This window comes from Penicillium samsonianum, assembly GCF_028829775.1.
Source record: "Penicillium samsonianum strain IBT 33392 chromosome Unknown utg000009l_segment0_segment0, whole genome shotgun sequence".
NCBI lineage: Eukaryota > Fungi > Ascomycota > Eurotiomycetes > Eurotiales > Aspergillaceae > Penicillium > Penicillium samsonianum.
In genome coordinates this window covers 1,564,258-1,583,521 of record NW_026643267.1, presented here as the reverse complement: position 1 = coordinate 1,583,521, position 19,264 = coordinate 1,564,258, and the positions used below count along the sequence as shown (strand labels likewise).

Below are 19,264 nucleotides of genomic sequence, written 5' to 3'. Positions count from 1 at the left end.
GGCCGAAATAACCCTGGTGGGCTTTCACCTTGGGCCCATAGCCCACCAATGGGCCCGAAGGCAGGGCCCAAAGCCCAGCCCATTTGTGGGTTGGGTTGGGTTGGGCTATGGGCTTTGTGGGCTATGCAGAGGTCTAATCACCCTAATGGGCGAGGAAGAAAAAGGGGACAAACCATCACTGCCGCCATCCAAGTATTTCTTATGTCTACTATCTTTCACGACAGCTCGACCGGAAGGCGAAGTTTAGTGCAATCTTTTATGTTGAGCACCTAGTCGAATTATTCTCGTTCAACGACAACGTGGAGACCGCAACTTTGCATTCATAATGTTGAACAATGCCAGCTATGTCGTCAAAGTTTCGAAAACCACTTCCCAAGCGAGCGATAAGCACGCCAAACGAGGCCTAAAACAACAGAATCAGGAAGTGGACCAGCAGACACGTATTAAGTTAAAGCAAGGCAAAGATCTTCAGAACCGGCCAGACCCGAGCGGAAATGAGCTTACGGGATCATATCTTGATGAGACGCAAAGTCAGATCGACGGTATCATTACCCATGACAACACATCCACAACTCAAAATGCAAGACACAACCACGACCATGTAACGTCAGGGGATCACGTTGATGACAATATGCTTACATCAATAGTGCAAACCCCAAAAGAGAGCTCCCATGCCCCGGATGGTGTTGCAAATGGCCAGAAGAAGCTACTTGTGATCGATGGGCAAGATCAATTTCACAATATATCAGGGGACCAGGAGCATGACAATGCTGCTCCGACTACAATGCAGACATTACGTGACAAGTCATGTGCGCTTGTTGGTGGCTCTAGTGGCCAGCCAGCGTCCCAGGCCGATGAAACGCGGGACCATATCGGGATTCCACCATGCGGTGACGATCAAAACAATGCTTGTCCGACGATGCTGGCTACTTTACAGCATAACGCATACGGCTTGGTTGGCGCATCAAATAGGCTGACCACATCACAGGTTCACCGGAACCTCGATTACCCGAAGACACTGCCAGGCATCCAATCTCATGACAACAATACCCCCACTATGGTGACTACCTTGCAAGATCAGGCCTATGCACTGATTGAAGGCCCAGTAGAGACTATGAAGAAGGACCTCAATGCGGACAGCCATGAACTAGCACACGAGGTAGCGGATGTGCGAGGTGCTATCCAGAAAGAGTATCCTAGTGGCGACAATGCCGAATTGGCGAGAGACATTGGTTGGCACAAAGCTAACGTAGAGATACCCGATCCGTTGATTGGTGGTTACACGAACGGAGAGCTTTTTTCATTCATCAGACGCTTCAACAAGGTGGGTCTTTCTTAGTCCCAATCGAACTGTTTACAGTATTAATTTCGACTGATTAGGATGTCTTCGATGTCAAAGCGGTTTCTATTGAAACTGCAAGTGGTCTAGACCTCAATGATGCATGGTCCCAAGATCACGCCGGGGATAAAGTGGCTCTGCATCTACAACGACTCTATTTGGCCGTGGTTCTTGGCCTCGCAAGCCTTGGAAAACAAATATCCCGGCTCCGATCCTGGAAGGAGACCGGCCGTACATCAATATTCTGTGCGGTAAGTTTGCCACAAGTCCACCCCAGAGATATAATTTCGAAACAAGATGTGTACTGACATAAAGTAAGATATACTTCGCTGCATGGATATTTGATCTGTTGATGCCGCTTGCTCTTGGAATATTGATTTTGGTGGTGTCTTCGGTACAAGCTCGCAACATACTCTTTCCATCAGCACCGCGTGCTCTGGTCAACATCAGGACAGGCGGGATTCAGAAGCCCCAAGCAGGTCTGCTAGGTACCAATGATACACTCACTGGTGCTCCGGAAAAGCAGCCGCGTGAAGCTATTGAAGAGGAAGCAGCCAATTTCGTCAACAACGTCCGACACAATATTCAAAGAGCTGTCGGTATGCACAACAATCAACAACAGGACGGAGATGGTGATTCACTGGAAGGGAAGGTACCCAAGCCTATCAGCAAAGTGGTTAAAGCCGTCCAATCTGCAGGTTCTGCACCAGGACATGTTACTGAGAGTACCGATCAAACTCAACAACCGATGGAAGAGATTATATGGGCTGGAGTTAATCCAGAAAGTATTGCCAAAGTTCTCGACATTGCACCACATGTGATCGGAGAGCTAGTTGATAACTGGGAAAGATTTGTGAGGTAAGTCGCCTGTATTTTGCGTCACACCGTTTTACTGACACTTCAGCGCACTTTCACCAACACCGCCATTTTCTCGATTTGCATTTTTCAGAATAGTCGCTGTTCTTGTCCCTCTATTTCTGGTATCCCTTTTCATCAATTATTACATGGTATACAAGGGGATTGGGTTTGTCATTGGATTCGTCATTTTCGGCGATCCAATGTTGACACCTGCAGCAGCGTGGCTCAAACGAAACGTGCCCGATTACAAGGAGCTTGCACAGCCTAAGAAGTCAGTCTACTAAGTTTTTTTCCGCTCCAGTGCTGACTAAAATTAGCAACATCCTTCGCGGCGTCCCTACAAACACCCAGATCGCAATAACTCTTCTACGCATCGGCGAAGCACACAAAACGCCTCTTCCTCCTGTACCTACCTCCAACCCCGATGACCCGGATCATCAAAATATCATTGACGCTGAAGATGTACCTCTCGCTGCCACCAGTTCTGACGTCCTTGATGCGACCATGCCTTTAGTCGTTGAGAAAGCCCACGGCGACGATAATAAAGAAAAGCCAAACCACAAACATCTTTCTAGGATTGTTCGTTTCTTCAAAGGAAATGCCAAATCTGTCGTCGAGACGAAACTGGCCGTTGATCACGTCCGGGCCGCAACTGGCTCGGAGAAGGCGAAAGGTCACTTAGGGGTATTGCCTAAGACAAAAAGCATCATCTATGCCGGGCCGAGCGAATATAAATGTCGATTTGAGGGAAAACATGGCTGGGCAGTCATCACAGAGTCTGCCAGACCAAGCCTGTTATTCACGCGCGATGACCCAAGGCTGATGAGCTCTAAAAAGCTGGAATCAGTGTTTGAAATTGCCGTGAGTGATATGAAGCGAGTGAAGAGGGCAACAGCATTTGTAAGCACGGCAATTGAGGCAGTGGCGGCGTTTTCGTCGGACCAGAAGTTGCTAGCAAGCCTAGAGATTGAGGACGAGAAAGAGAAAACTTGGAGATTGACAGTGATGCCGGAGCGTGATGAGTTGTTCAATCGTTTGGTCGCGATCGGTAGTCAGAAATGGGCGAACATGTAACTTATCTACTGGTGTTTAATCTATCGGTTTAGCAAAAGGGCGTGAAGGTCAAGGTCCAAATCACAGTCTACCAATTTTAGCACAAAGCAACCATTGAAACAAAGGCTACAGACCATTCTTGTTCGATTCGTGCATTTTTGTTCAAGACTCGCCGTCGAAGGCTGGTGGTGAAATACAGAAGTGTAGAAAGTAGCAATTTGACGAGGATTGGGAGCGACAGAATGCCGCAGGCTGAGCCTAGATTTTTTATATCTTCAATTACGGAGGCTGAGGAAAAATTAGGAGGGATTATGGCAGATGCTAAGTTGTCGAAAATCAAGCGCTGGATTAACAACCGTGAAACGTTGACATCCCGTGACCAGACCCAACGACACTTCACCAGCGTATGCATGTGCCTCATCTAAATCAGCGCCGATCTTTGGGATCGCACCCAAATAGATAACACATCTATCCAAATGTCGTTCTTTCCCACGAGGGCTCAGCAATGTAGGAAACCTCACCAAGGCCCATCAACATGATAGGCTTGAGGATCGCTCGATTGCAAGGCTGAAACCACGCCATTACAAAGGTCAGAACCAGTCGTGTTCGATCCCACAAAACCAACGCCTGTTCATCGCAGAGCTGCAAAAGCATGTCGCTGTCGCTTGCTAGCCACTCATTTGACTCTTGAAGCTGTCGCTGCTCTTCCTCGAGTTGTATCTTCTGGGCAGATTTGATGACATAGAATTCCCACAGGCAAAAGTACAAGTCGAGCAATTTGAGCGGCGCTGGTGTAGTGAAGGAGTCATTGTAGCGTAGAATTTTCATAAACTCCGCCGTAAGGGAGCCGGGTGTGCTCACTGGGATCTATGCTGTATTAGTGGTTTTTCTTCGTTTCTTGTCGAAGAGGGCCTGACCGACCTTGGGTTCGATGGTTGTACCATTTGAAGATTGCTGTGGGTGGTTTTGCAACTTCGGCCCGTCTTCCAGATTTTGGGAGACCCGGCACTGTCTCTTAGTCGGCCGGTCATTTCAGGAAGGCGAAGTGGGATGGGCCATTTGGTCATAGGATGTTGGTTGAGACATTGTGCTGGAGAGCCATTTATAGACCGAGCAAAGCCAAACCGAGCCTCCTGCCATAGCCACCATTGTCCATCCGGCCTAATAGTAGACCGCACATAAGAGCCAGTGAATAGTTACCTCAACTGTTGAAGTTGGATCCCACCTGCTGTTCACCTCAAATTACTCAATTATATGTGGAAGTGAACACGGATTAAGCCTCGAAACAAGATATTGTAAGCACTATCTCCTAATGGTAGTCTGCAAGTGTACTTTTAATTTATTGGATGGTATACTTGAAATAGAGCTCCTTGAACTCCCGCCGTGTTATTATTATGACTGCTCATCATTCCAAGCACGGAGGTGTATATAATTTGATTCCGAGTATTGATATCAACTGACGTTGAAAGCAGCTAATCTCGCATCGTATCATGAGAGCTACCTGAAGTGGATGTTGCTAGCTCTTACATACCACCAATCCTTCTCCTTGGCGATCGCACCAAAAACGTTTGACGAGTGTTGTCTTCCATCCTGTTTCGAATGGCACACCGAATATGATCGTTCATTCCTAGATCCAGCGATCCTTGAACCAACAGAGTGAGAAACTTAGAGAGAACCTGTAATGTCATTGGTGGACCACACCAGGCTAAGGCTTTTCGCGTTTTTGATTAGCTAGTTGATCCAGGGTTTCGGGTTTACTGATTATCCGCAACCATGTGGTTACCGCAGGGATGGGCAGACACCTCCACGGGTGCTTGGGACAAGGATTCAAGCGGTATGCAGGTGTACTGCTAAGATCATGAACACCCTGGATGAGATCGTGATGTGAGAGGAGGAAATGGAGGTAACAGTGAGCTACAGATAAAATAAAACGACTATTGAAATCTGTTGTAATTCAGAGAAATTCAGGCATGATGCGTAGGAAATGGCGCATGCGAGGCGATTTATTCTCTTTACATTTTGGTGCAAGGAATATGATTGAAAGCAAGGCGATAGGGAAATCTGGGGTCATTGCCACATGTAAGAGGCGGCAAGGGGCGGGTAGCTGCGGGAAGAAAAGTGACACCTTAATTGAGAAAAGCAATGGGATGAAATATTATATAGCCCTCATGTTCGATATTTTCGGTGGGCTGGGCTCTTGAATACATGCTGCGGTATGCTGGATGGGAGTCACTGCACCATTTTTCACCTGTTCAGTCGACTGATACACTAGATGGATGGGTGGATGAGTCCTTGGCCCTATTCAAATCAGTTCTCGAATATCTCTATATGTATTATTCAGAGGGACCCCCAAATTTGGAGAAGAGTTAGGTAGGTCCAGTGGCAAAGACTGTTGCCGGAAGACGGCCAAGGCAGTGATTGCCGAGGAAGTCCAATCCACCAATGAAATCGATTAAACAGCAGCGCGGCTTTCATTCCCCCAATGATTAAGCCACATTTCAATGTTATCCTTGTGGCCCGATCAGATTACGAAGGGACCCCACCGTCCAGACGAACGGCCACGCCGGACGGGGGGTAAAAAATTTTTTTTGGTGTCTGCTCTCTTTGCTTGATCTTCACTCAGTATGTGCAGTTATTTCCCACAACATTTCTAACATGGCTGCGATAGGAAATCCTGATGCGCAGTCGCACTACCGACTGGCGCAGGAACGGGAATACCATAAGTGAGACTGGTTTCCTCAAATGTCTATTGTCATCATCACAGTAGCAACTCATGAATATTGCTGACCTTGGCTGGCGGCAGTTATATTCCCCACGAGCAATCTGCATCGCACTTCGCCCCTTTGGGTCACGCCAGCCACAGTACTTTTATCCCACAACCGTCGCGAGATTCGGCCTTGACTTCCTTCGCCCAGCTGGGCGCCATCCGCCTAGGGACCCAGCGAGCCTTGATATCGATTTTCGATCGTACCCACCAGCACGTTGTTGCAGAAGCCACTCCCACCTTGAGTTTGCTCGGTGGCTGCATCGAAGATGACCGTGAGAGGCTCCAATTAGGATGCTGCGTGCTTCCAAAAGACAGGGGTCTTTGCCACCATGTCGAGCGCTTGCCGTGGTGGGCTTACACAGAGAACAATGGAGTTGCCGGAGCTAGCGCCTTGGTCATAATGAACCAAGGCAAAAGCGCGATTGTTCATGCCGCAGGTATATAAAATTGAGCGTAGCTCTAATGGTAACATTGAGTACGAGGCGATCTTACTAGATAAGTGCACATGACCACTATCACAAGTATAAGGACTATAGAGCTCCTTCTGTCTCTTTCCCGAAATCGACCGCTGGTCCGAGTCTTGACAACCGTTATACATGCGTTATGAAATAGTTCGGCGCCCTAGCAGCCAAAGATTGGCATTGAACCGCAGAAAGCGTACTACACTGTCCCGGAAGATCTAGCACCATCGCGCGTGCTCCGTGCAAAGGCATGGCCTACACACTTGGTCTAGTTCCTTCTCTTTGAACATTACAGTATGCCCCATGTGAAATATGATTTACGACAGCGGGCTAATAGCAGGGGGTGTATACATACAATTGCGAAGTTCGGTGTGCAGAAGCTTGCCATGTCTATTTCTCACGGTAAGCTCAAGTTGGTCTGTCAAGCCTTTTGCTGCGCGGGGTTCAAACATTTGGTGCCAAAAGTTGTTCCCCGGAGCGCGAACATCACTACTGTCATTCTCGACTACAGGAACAGCTTATCGTCGCTTATGAACGCTATTGTGACCAGTGATCTCTTTCCGTCGGATAAATACACTATACCCGTGTGCCTGTAGAACGCAGCAACTACGCCCCTTCGTGATAAACGAGCAGTTAACTAATGTCAATTTCTCGAACAAATACCCTGCGTGAAGCCTTCTTTGATCTCTCCCAATCCGCACAAGGTTTTTGATACCACGTACTCCAGTTGATCAGGCGCAATGCCAGGATGTCTTGCTATCTCCTTCCCGTTCATAAAAACCAACAGCATCTCTTCTTCAACATCGGCAAGCGAGGAGATAGCGGGGCTTTCATTCAGGTTAATGATGACTATGCTTAGCATCTCGGTTGGTATCGCGGTAGTTATGCGCGTGTAGGTCGGTTCCACAACTGATCCGGATGTAATTTTGGAACTGATGAAGCACACTATGGTGTACTTGTTGCGATCGACCAATTCACGGAACTCGTCGATTCTGCATCAGGTATTAGTTTAGACAATCTCCGACTATACGCTTTGGACATAGGTAACTCAAGAGTCTACCCGTAGTTGCCCAACTTACGTTCTGATGAAATCCATATTGATACTATAATTGGTCGGGTAGTTGATCTCGTAGAACTTGGTTTTACAATCTTTTCGTTCTTCAGGATGAGACATTTCTTGTGTAGTCGACTATGGTCGCTGGCGGGTCCTATAGCGGACGCCTGGGTGACGGAGAGGGCGGAACCATCATACAAGTTTTTGTGACGTCAACTGCTTTTCAGAGTCAAAATACACAGTCAGTCCTATGGCTCAACACAGCCAACACTAAAGCCAAGGCTAGGAAAAAATGTTCATGATTTCTAGAGATGAAATTGTAGGCATTCATCGGTAATTCAACGTTGGGCCGCTCACAGATGAGGTGATCAGAACAAAAACATGAGCGTGTCATTGCTGATTGAATATTTCCAACGCACTACAATGCCTCGATTTAAAAGGCTGTGGAAGATCTAACAGTATCTAACAGTAAGCCAACGTTTCTTGACCGACTCAGCATCACTTTTTCTCAACACGACTCTTGCTCGTCTCTCTCGCTGAGTATCTAAAGGCATCAAAAATGTCGCTGCAAATAGTTGCGGTAAAAAGAAGTCATGGGTTTCAACAGGCCTCAATTAGGATAGGTGTCCTTCAACGCTTCCTACCAAGCTTGTAAGTGACAGAAGCCGAGAAGTCTATAAGTTCGTCCTCTACCTCCAGAAATTTGCTCTACAATTGATTCACTTGACTATGCAAAGTTGAGCAGGCCTTGTGTCTGAGATACTTGATAGGTTCTTTTCCTTTGACCCAGCACTAGAATCTCTGATGTACTGACATCTACCGGATACATCGTAGACCTGAAACAGGACCTATGAGGAGATGTAACTCCTATCCTATGCCACTGCCTCCCATGTCAGCCGATCAAAGAGACAAAATGTGGGCTGGTCAAAGCGTATGTTCTTTGCAAACATATCTCTCCGCCATAGCAGCCAACTAGGCTAACCTACTGTCCTGCCGCTGGATGTATCTCCAAAGCGAAAGTGCGGCTGCTCGTGCTGCGGGTAAGTAGACCTCTGCCCGATCCTATCCGAAACTGGACTGACATCAAAGACGATGCGAAAGAACCAGATCCGTGCATTCCGATCACCATGCACGAGCACGAGGACCACGGAGCTCTTTGCCGTCTCTTGCGTCTCTGTCCTTGACCAATGGAACATGTGAGTCATGAAATACTTCTCCGATCTAAAGGCTAATGATTGATAGTGAACCATTGAGAGCTCATCGGAGTGGCCCCTCAGGATCCAGCACTACCGTCAGTGCTCCGCGTAGACAATAGCCTGTACCATTCCCCTTGCGAGGAATGGTGTTGACGCAGATCCTATCCTGCGAAGCACTTTTTTACGCTCGCGGGGCTCAGGGCAGCGACAGCCGTGGCCACGGAGACTCTCAAGCCCGCAGGCAAGAGAGGGACACCATGACACATCAGAGTGTGAGGACCGAAGTCCTGATTTTCTTTGGCTCGCAATCCGGCTCCTTTTATGTATATTCGGCTACGTCTCTTCAAAGGAACTAGTTGCACAAATGGTAGCGAGAATCAATTTCTCGTTGGTGGGCGTTGAGGTGCTTGAACGGATGTTGAAATGGCGTTTTGGAGACATTGCGGCCGACAGGTTCAAGTCTCGAGTGTACGCGTGGGATCATTCCTCTCGAACTCCTGCGCTGAGTGTGGTGAAAGACTTTCATCAATTTTTGAGAAGAGAGTAATGCCGCAAATATATGATTCCTACATATCATCGCATTTGCAATTAAATCGCTCAACACGCTTGCACTCTACATCAGCCCAACCTAGCGACGGTCACCGTCTCTTTAATGAGGGTTGAAATGCTTCAACAGATGCTGAGATATTGTTTTGGAGACCTTGTGGCCGACAGACACGCTCGACTGTACCTGCAGTTGGCCTGTTGTGCCAAGTACCACCACTTGGTTTCACTAAAATCGATCATGTCCTTCCCCTAGCCCCGCTGCTCGAATGGTACTTCCTTCCTGTGTTTGTTCGCAGCCAGCTAAAGTTGCCTCCGCTAGAACTTCTGCTACCTGGCGACACAGACACTATGAACATACTCCCAAATCCAGAATGATGATTGTCTTTGGCGGAGAATAGATAGAAAGTCTAGACCTTGTTGGAAAGCCCAGAATATGAACCTGACTCATGGATCATTCACACCTAACTATAGGCATCCTGCATCGTGCATCGGCTACCGTTCCTCATTAGTATCTCCGAATGTGCCCATCTTTTCTGACCACCGCCGAGGACGTGAGACAGGCCCATGTGGGCCGCGTTGTGTTGGCCACATTCCTGCGACCTTCTCAGTTCTGTACTTTTAGGAAATCGTAGAAATAAAGCGGCTGGTGCTGGTCTGGTTGGTCGTTAACTAGGAAAGTGCTCTCCTTGGAAATGACGGCTGACGGTTGCCGCCGCGATAGCTGACAAAGCTTAACACCCTAGTTACTAGTTTCTCCTAAACAAAGCATTTACTGTATGCTTTTACTAGTTCATTAGATTACGAGAGGAAGGGTTAGTTCTCAACTAGTCCATGAAACTATTAAGGGCGTACAATATCGAAACGCAGAAGAGTTGTTGAGAAATCGGCCTTACGCGAAGAGGTTCTAAGTGCCCAGTTGCAGTTCGCTAAACTCGCAGTCCCATACTGAACGGTCATTATTTCTAGAACTGATTATCTTCGGTTATTGATTTCTTTGCTTATGGCTGAGATATATTTCCTATTTCCCCAATATAAGTAAATTGCTTCACCCCCCTGGGGAGATATTTTCCAACATATGGTTTCCTTAGCCCTCAAGTAAAACTTTCAAAGTATCAGCAGGTGTACGCTTTGGAGCAGCAAGCTCTAAGATCTCCTTGCTGGTCGTAGAAGTCGAGCATTCCCCTCCCCACGCTGCCTCGGGAGCCCGCTTGTTTGAGTAGATGACGTTCTTCGATTGATTGGTGGCCGCATACTTGTACTTTATACCCGGCTTTTGCTTTGTAATTTATTTCATAATCTCAATAATTAGGAGTTCTCATAAGTAAAAGTTTGAGGGTCTTGATTCGCAGAATTACTAAAGGCCTCCCGCCGCCCGTCGACATCGCACTGAGCAAGAGCGTGCTCTTTGCAATATTCCTGCAATATTCCCTAAGCATTTGCTAAATCTAACTGCGACAAAATTCCTCGGTATACTACTAAATCTATTCTCTGAATATCGACAGTGCAAGTCTCTAATGTGAAGCGCCTCTCAGTGTGTCCCAGATTTCTCTCCAAGCTCGGAAGCGGTGGGATGCCGGTGGGATGCCGGTGGGAGGTCAAGGAGTTATTTTGCAACCCGAACACCCACCCAGCAAGGCCCACTCTTCCTCCCATTCCAGGCCATTTCTGAAGGAACGCTGGTTGCTAGAGCCAATTTTACCGATGGAAGGGTTCGGCAGCGAAATCGAGTTCATTCAGAGTCCCTCGGACCCTTTCGCGTACGACGCGTTCCGGTGTCAATTTCCTGGCTGCAATGCTAGGTACCGGCGCAAGGAGCATCTAAAGCGCCATGAAGGATCAAAACACGCCCAGCAGCAGGTCTTTGTCTGTTCCACCTGTAGTCGCCAATTTAGACGAAGGTATCCGCGTGCTTACACTTATCCTTGTTCAAAACCAACCCTGACTATAGAACGTTGCAATTTAGTGATACACTTCGACGCCATGTTCAAAAACAGCACAAAACAACAGAGCCTCTAAATCGCGCGCGCCGAGCTTGTGCGAGTTGCCATGCAGGCAAGAGTCGGTGTGAAGGGGGCGTGCCATGTGAGGAGTGTTTTCGTCGCAACATTCAATGTTCTTTTCAAGACCATGCTGGTGTTGCAGAAGAGCAATATCCTAGTTTCTTGGCCCCACTTTCATCATTTCCGAACAATGAACAGTCACAAATACATTATTGGGAGAAGAGGAAGCAGTGCGTTAATCATTATTTTGAGGTATTCCACCCCTCTTGGCCTTTCATTCATAAAGGATCATTCGATGTACACCAGGAAACCCCACTACTGCTACACTCAGTGGTAGCTATAGGCATGTGGACCTCGGGAGAACGGTCTGCGCAGTCTGCGGCAGTGGAGCTTCATGGTAAGCTTGATTTTGCTATTCGAGATCAAAGGGTACGTCGGATCACTAATCTGCAATGCACCCGATTTGCTGACGCGTAAGCTATAGGAGAAATGGGATGCCACAAAAGTAGAGGGGGCATGCAGCACCTGTTTCTGGCCAATAGCGACATACCAGGCTATCCTACTACATGTTATTTTATCTGTTCTCATGAAAAGCGAAGGTATTGTCAACCTCGACCTGAAAGCGTCTATTTCCGCTGCGGATCTAATATTACTCAAATCACTTGTTGGAAGCTGTCGAAGACTGGGCATGTTCTTCTATCCGAACATGCTCGCCAGGTATAAGGAAGCTGACCTGCCCTCATTTGTCTGGGTGGGCGTCGAAGAGATCAAGCGATTCAATATAGCACTGTATAAGCTTTGTGTGAAATTGAGCAACGCAAGTCCGGAAGACAGGCCTTTACTACCTGCCGGTGAACTTCAGTTCCCTCTGCCAAGCAATGATCTCTTGTGGAATTCCGTTGAAAGAGACGAATGGGAAACTAATTCGAAGGAGGAGAATACGGTTTCCTTGAGCGACAACTTTCAGGCGAAGTGGATTTCCAAGTTTGCAGATGTATTAGAATTCCTTGGTCTATAACTAGTCATCAATATTTGATGATTACCAATGAACCGACCGCTGGTCGGATACCAGTGGGATGCCAGGTGGGAGGCCGACACGGATACAATACTGTTATCAATTATTGATATGGTAGGATTCTTGGACTCATAAGTTTGACCATAACCTCGAGAATCCCTCAAAATATTCTCTGTATTCTCCAAATTGTCCTTAATGTGAATCTATCCCATGGGAGGTGGACCACTAAGGCTCAATCGACTTTACAATACTTACTGACGGGTATTTGGTAGATATGGTTGGTCTATAAAAAGTTGGACTACCCTTAGTGGGCTTTTCAGTTATACCCTGAACTGGCCACGCAATATACGTTTGATTTTAGTAAGACTTTCGCACGGCAATTCGTGAGAGATATTAGCCAATGGGTTAAGTTGGTGAGAAATGTCTCGCCGGTCGATTAAGCTACGCAGGCCGCAGCTTGAATGTGTGGAAGGTGTAGGAAGGCGTTAGTATTGACTTTAGATTGAGTTTTAATTATTTCTGTTTGATGCATCTCTTTTAGTAAATAATTAAACCTCAGCTGTGGTAATACAATAGGTAGAACTAGCAGAGAAGCGCACTTGCCGGGTGGAAAGATAGGGTTGTGCGGTTTGCCTCCGTCGAAGGGGAACCTGGAGTTGAGTCACACGGGAAGAGACGGAGGAGACGTGACAGTGGCGTATTCTTTATCATTGTCAGTCGAAGGGTGCAAAATTGTCAGTTGCCATACTGGACTAGCGCTATTACCTAATACCCTTTACTATTGCCGCCCCTCTGGAAGCAATCAAGCAAAATCCCCCCCGCATACGAGAGGACTCCGTGTGGAAGCTTTCATCTACAGCGACGCAGCCAAAGTTGTCGGAAGTAAGAACACCATATTTTGAGTACTCTACAGCATCCATTTGGGTGTAAAGAATTCTGAGTTGCAAAACTAACCAAGTACGGGCAAATTTGTATCGTAGTCTGTTTACATAAGATATCATAAGTTATGCTTGTCAATAGGCTGTCGCTTCGTCAACCCATCTCTCTTCAATCCCGACAAATAGTACAACATCCGAGAGTTGTGTAGTTTGTCAGGAGGTCACGCATACACCTTATTGTTTGCAGGCTAGTTCGGGAGATAAGGACCCCAAGGAGACGGTTCATTGTCGCGGATCCACCTCTTTTCATCCTCAGAGTCAGCAGGAGGAATCCTGAAACCATTAATGTGCACAAACTCGCGTTCGAGCTCCTCGCCGTTGACCTCCTAATCATAGCCTTTGTCCGCAATAAATGGCTTCAAGGCGTCATGGGCGGTATTCATAAAGCGAGTCCTCTGAGGGCTCTCGCCAGGAGGAAAGTGCCTAGCGATATGGCTGAATGTAAGCCTGACAAAGGGTTTCTTCCCTTCTGTCAGCTGCTTAATAGAATGATCAGCGTTTTGAGCATCAGTGCAATCCTCTTGGACTTACACATGGAACCCCAGCTCGGTACATGGTGGCTGTAGGCATCTTAATGAATAAGACAACAACGTAAAAGGCGGGGACAGCATGTGTATATATCGAGGTAATTGCCTGTGAGAGTTGCTCTCTGTGATTAGGATCTGTGAAGGTACCTGTCGGGTGATAGATTCTCCAATCCGGCATAGTGGAAGTGAATCTAGGTGAACAAAATTGTATAAAGTTTATGAAATGGGTATGAACCAGAGACTATTGTGCCTGTATTGGAACGAGGAGGTGCTTTATAGCACCCAGAGGCAGTTAGTTTGCAATGTTTGTTAGCCTCTCCACGCCTGCATATCTAGAGAAGGGAATGAGCAATATTCGTGTTAGTAGCCGATGATTAGTGATCTATACCCTACGTAGCCAATGATCTAAGTGACTCAGATTTATAGATTATTTATTAGGCCGAAGAGTGTGTAATTGTTTTAGTTCTCGTGAAGCAATTATATTTAAGATTAATAAACCTATCCGCCTAATGATGAAATCTTAGTGTTCACATAGCTGGGTCAAAATCCTAAACTTGTGTATAGCCTTTGCAATATTCTAGCTTTCTCTATAGTAACAAATATAGCACTAATGAAAGCATTGAATCTTTGATAAAAAGCCCTGCTTAACTCTATGTTGGAATGAGACAGATAGACAATATTTTCTTTCAATTTATACTGCAGCTTCTATACTATACCTTTGACATGTTTTATTACTAGCAATCACTGTAGGAATTCAACCTCGGAGTTTCTTAATCTAAGATTACCCCACAAGCATACATACTTATACAGAGCGATTTAAAAATAAACGAGGATGTATTAATGATGAAAGCTTCCACACGGAGCCCTCTTCCATGCGGGGATTTTGCTTGATTTGCTTGATTGCTCGAAGAGGCGCGGCAATGGTAAAGGTTGCTGAGGAGACCTGATTGCCAAGCCAAAATAGGGGTGACAAATGCGAAATATCATTGGCTAGCTAGATGTTCTGTTTCTAGTGGATAACCGGGCCTTACAATTTTTTGGTAAAAAATACCAGACCCTCCACAGGAGGGTCCGCCACCCACTTTGTAGTTGCACCCAAATTGTAGATTTTTTTAGGATTCAATTCCAACCCCCATTTTAACCATATATATGAATGAATTCAATGCATTTTAAATAAGAAATGAATAAAATATCTATTAAATTACATGAATTCAATAGCCATAACCCGCCCCCATTTCTTTTGCATGCGTCCATGCCTTCTGATTTGTGTGTTGACCTTAGCCCATTTCCGCTTCCGTTTGGAAATATCCTCAGCTTCGGTCCATTTATATGCTTTATATTTCATGCTCCTTAATTCACTAGCATTAACAATACCGGTAGCATGAGCCCTTGCCCGGGTAGCATTATATCTAGCGCGGCGAGCAGCCCCGATAGCTGAAGTCATGTCCAATTCGGACTGTAATGTATGCACTAAAGCAGTATGCATTTCAGCACTTTTTGCGATCTTTGCGAGTGCATTTTTGTAGCGGGAAGAATGAGCTTCACTCTCTTTAAGCGCTAAGCTTAGTTTTTGCACTTTCTCAGTGGTTTTGGGGGTGCTGAAGTCTGTATAGCCTGAGCTACCTGTTGATGGTGTCGATGGTCGTTGGTAAGGGTCATAATCAACCAAATCCTTAGTAATTAACTTAGAATTGATAGGCCAAAGACCTGTTAACCGAAAGCCGAGTTTGATAGTGCGTAAACGAAATGTTTTTTCCCGGATCGAGGTAATTGTATAAAGGAATTCTTCCTTAGTGAATTTCTGACATCCGGTCATTGTTGCGGACTCGACAGCCTCACTATGCCAATGTTTATAAGCACTAAAAACACCGACATCGAGAGGCTGTAAGAAGTGGCTTGAATGTGGTAATAAAAAAAAAGAATAATGTTATTCTTATCACAAAATTCACTGAACTGCCGAGTGAAATGTGATCCAAACCGGTCGCATAAAACTAGTCGCTTAACACCACGAGTTCGATGAATTGTCCATTCATGGAATCTTTGAATCCATTGAAATGCTAAGACGTCGGTCATATATCCAGAATCGGATACAGCAAGGTATTCATTAGTTTGAATAGCCTCAAACCATCGTAGCATCATCTGTTTACCACTTAAAATAATAAGTGGTGGACAGACAAAACCGTCCGCCGAAACTGCTTCTATCACCGTTACAGATTCACGACTTGTGACAGAGCCATTAAAGATTTTACGCTTCGGTTGTCGAGTAATGATCCATTGATCTTTACCGACACCAATTTGAAAGCTAGTCTCATCGAAATTGTAGATATCGCCGGGTAAGATGCTATTTTCCTCGACGATCCGAGTGTATTCTTCAAACCACTTTTCTACTACCCTTTTATCTATTGCTCGGCTTCGTTTAATATCGAGGGCTCGTCGGCGACGTCGGTAATATTGAGGATTGCGTTTCAAGAACCGATGAGTCCAATGGTCGCCGACCTTAAGGGGTGGAATTGTGGGGTCGGTATGCGCTTCTTCGAGGATTGAATTCGCGGCGATAGTGATTTGTGACTGGTTTATTGTAGCGCCCGCTTGATCGAAGTAATCAATGAATTGGTATAAAGCAGATTCTTGTGTAGAACTAAGCTTCCGACCGTTAGGTTGGCGTTGAAATAGGGATTTTCCACCATTCTATCGATACCGAAGCCGGCCCTTAGGTACGTTGAATTCACGCGTAGTTTTCGCGATATTGGGCTTAGATTGCTGGGATAAAGAATCTATTGCTTTAGCAATCTGAATCTCAATTTTGGCGTTGTCTTTAGGCATGGTGATGGAGAAATTGATAGTTGAATGTGGTAGGTTGAATTCTGGAAAAAATCTACAATTTGGGTGTAACTATAAAGTGGGTGGCGGACCTCCTGTGGAGGGTCTGGTATTTTTTACCAAAAAATTGCAAGGCCTGGTTAGTGGTTTTTCTCTTGTTATCGTGGAAAGCATCTGGTCGACTCCCAAATAACATGGAGCCTTCTTCCATACGTAGTCTACTTCCATACGTAGTCTACTTCTATACGTAGTCTACTTCTATACGTAGTCTACTTCCATAAGCAGCCCCTGGCATCGTTCCTCGGTATCTTAAAAGGGCCTAGCCCGTATAGGCCTGCTCAGCAATAGTACGGTTAAGAATAACAAACCAAGTACTGTAGTATCTGAGACACAAAATTAATTGTTCTTTAATTTAGTAAATGATTGAGGTTGCGGAAATCGTGGTAAATCTTGGAATAGATATTGTCCTATGATCTATTGATTCGTGAGATTATCAAGGTGGACGAAAATCGTAGTGTTTCTTACGATACTAATAGTGTGACGGGGGCTTGGTTCATAAGAAGACCCTTAGAATTGCTAAAGGATCGTGACGTTTCATAGGATAGGGATGGTCGTATGCTCTTGCGAACTGTAAGAGAGTCGGAGCTCGCGGAAACCGTGGTTTTTCCTATGATATAGATAATCAGATGATCGGGTTATCTTTGTAGATAGCCAAGTAGCGCTGAAGGCGCTCCGCCGACCGCGTATGCCGTTGGGATAGGTCTACCTGATAGATGACTAGACTTGATCCGCCAATTGGCGGAACGGGGCGTTCGAACCGAGCTTAGGTGGATCCTATCTCACTAAGGGGTGTTAGGCAACGAGATCGTAGATCGACACGCTAAAGAAGCCGCCTAAGGACCTAACGGGCCATAGAACTCCCTTAACCGATATATCCGCCTCGCTGCCGCGGCTAAGCGCCGGTATCGTAGTAAGGCGAAGATCGAGTGGGAGAGAGCGTGGATAAACGAGAAGACTAGTAGAGCGACGAGACGCTTGATCGAAGCACCGACAAAGAATAATATGGAATACTGGTTAGGACTGCGTAAAGCGACTACGTCGATACTGATGTAACTACGCACCGGGCGTATCTGCCTTAGTGCGTACCTAAATCGTATCAACCGACGCGACTCGGCGCGGTGTGATTGCGAACTAGGCACTTAAACGGTGAACTATATTTTGCTCGAGTGCCGGTTGCACTAAGACGGGCGCGACTGGATGCGGAGCGCCCTTTCCGACCAGGGGATCGCTCTCCGTCGAGACTAGCTCTAGATGCGGCCGGAGGCACGTATAATTGTGGCCGATTTTATGGTCAAAACAGGTCTTTTGGGTCAATTCTAAGTAGTCGACCTAATTACCCTGGATGCAGAAGAGGCTGAAGAGAGAGAATGACCCCTTAGGACAGTGTGATGGAAGGAGAAGGATGGCGCGCCCATTAGGAGCGTAGTGATAGGTCCACTACACTCCCTTGATGTAAGCGAATATAAGAGCGGCAGCCGACAGCTAGGATAGCTGCGTAAAAGAGGGGTGTGGGGAAGGAGCTGTGCGGCGAAGTAGACCTTGGGTTATGGAGGAGGCTAAGGGTGTCGTTCGTTTTGAATTTCCTTTATTTATTGTGTTTACGTAACCGTGTTTGTCTTGCTTGTAACTTTATACTCGTGGGCGACTAATCAGGGGATTCCTCCCGGCGAGCCCTATGAAACGGTCGTTTAGTGGGTAGGCGACCACCTTAAAGCTGTTGGCAGGCCTGATAGCACTCCCGCATAGCAGCATATATTTAGTGCGAGCTATATCGGGCTAATGAATTCATCATTATCATTATCTAGGGCTTTGATGATGCCTTCCGTCTTAGAGATGTTAATGTTGTGATAGGAGGCTGGTGTAGGTTAGGAACTAAGCCGTACCATCGGAATTGATTCCCGAGGTGTCTATACGAAGAAGCAAGTCGATTGGAAATCAACTTGGAGCTTATGCTGTATATATAGCCTCACGTATTCCCTCTGGAAGATAATCAATTAAGATTATCCCTCTGAATTACAATAGTTAATCCCTTTGCTCTAATACCCGGATATAAGAGCTTCAAATGAAGCTTCAAACTTCTCTGCCTCGTAATGGTCTTTAATCTATGTTGCAAAATCTATGTTGCAACCCTTACACGCTATTCATATGTCAGTTCTACTTCAATTTACCTTCGCGGATGGGTAGGAATCTCATATAAAGTGAAGAAATAGGAAATTCTTTCGGTAGCACGACTTTGAGTCCGAGTAAGCGGTCTATTATGTCACTATTTTGAGCTGAGAATGCCTCTTTCCATTTCGGTCTGGGTATGTAGGGATTTACTACGCTCTTACGTGCGCCTCCTAGGGAGAAGGGGACGATGTCGACGGAGACACTGTGGGCTTCGAGAAGAGGTCGGTAGCGGTTGGTGTTGGTGAATCTAAACCAGGAGTAGGGAGATACTTTGAGATGATGCTAATTGTGAGAAAGATAGATGATGGGGATATGAACGAACCGTAGTCGACGAAGATTGTGAGCTTCCTACTATTCGGTCGACCTATCGTCAAATAAATCGAGCTACTTGGTGTAGTAATTTAATGCCTTCTTAATCTCCTTAATTGCTCCTAGCGTCTTTTGAAATAAGTATAAAATTG

General features: G+C 46.2%; 4 protein-coding genes across 4 annotated transcripts; 3 read left to right on the top strand and 1 right to left on the bottom strand.

Moving 5' to 3' along the window:
* Window positions 1–325: 325 nt before the first annotated feature.
* On the top strand, window positions 326–3,161 carry N7471_013548 (uncharacterized protein; the record flags this gene model as incomplete). Its single annotated transcript, XM_057286267.1, has 6 exons — window positions 326–1,324; window positions 1,381–1,590; window positions 1,659–2,197; window positions 2,244–2,468; window positions 2,515–3,097; window positions 3,153–3,161. The coding sequence occupies 6 exons, from the start codon at window positions 326–328 to the stop codon at window positions 3,159–3,161; spliced, it is 2,565 nt and encodes an 854-aa protein (XP_057129592.1).
* Window positions 3,162–7,121: 3,960 nt separating this feature from the next.
* On the bottom strand, window positions 7,122–7,652 carry N7471_013547 (uncharacterized protein; the record flags this gene model as incomplete). The annotated part of the gene is made up of 2 exons (XM_057286266.1): window positions 7,122–7,470; window positions 7,558–7,652. The coding sequence occupies 2 exons, from the start codon at window positions 7,650–7,652 to the stop codon at window positions 7,122–7,124; spliced, it is 444 nt and encodes a 147-aa protein (XP_057129591.1).
* Window positions 7,653–10,816: 3,164 nt separating this feature from the next.
* N7471_013546 (Zn(II)2Cys6 transcription factor domain-containing protein) lies at window positions 10,817–12,292 on the top strand (the record flags this gene model as incomplete). Its single annotated transcript, XM_057286265.1, has 3 exons — window positions 10,817–11,172; window positions 11,223–11,703; window positions 11,759–12,292. Coding segments are annotated over 3 exons (1,371 nt in total), but the record flags the coding sequence as incomplete, so codon positions are not given.
* Window positions 12,293–17,262: 4,970 nt separating this feature from the next.
* Window positions 17,263–17,992, top strand: N7471_013545 (uncharacterized protein; the record flags this gene model as incomplete). The annotated part of the gene is given in 5 exon segments (XM_057286264.1): window positions 17,263–17,317; window positions 17,356–17,384; window positions 17,490–17,683; window positions 17,714–17,752; window positions 17,770–17,992. Coding segments are annotated over 5 exon segments (540 nt in total), but the record flags the coding sequence as incomplete, so codon positions are not given.
* Window positions 17,993–19,264: the final 1,272 nt, after the last annotated feature.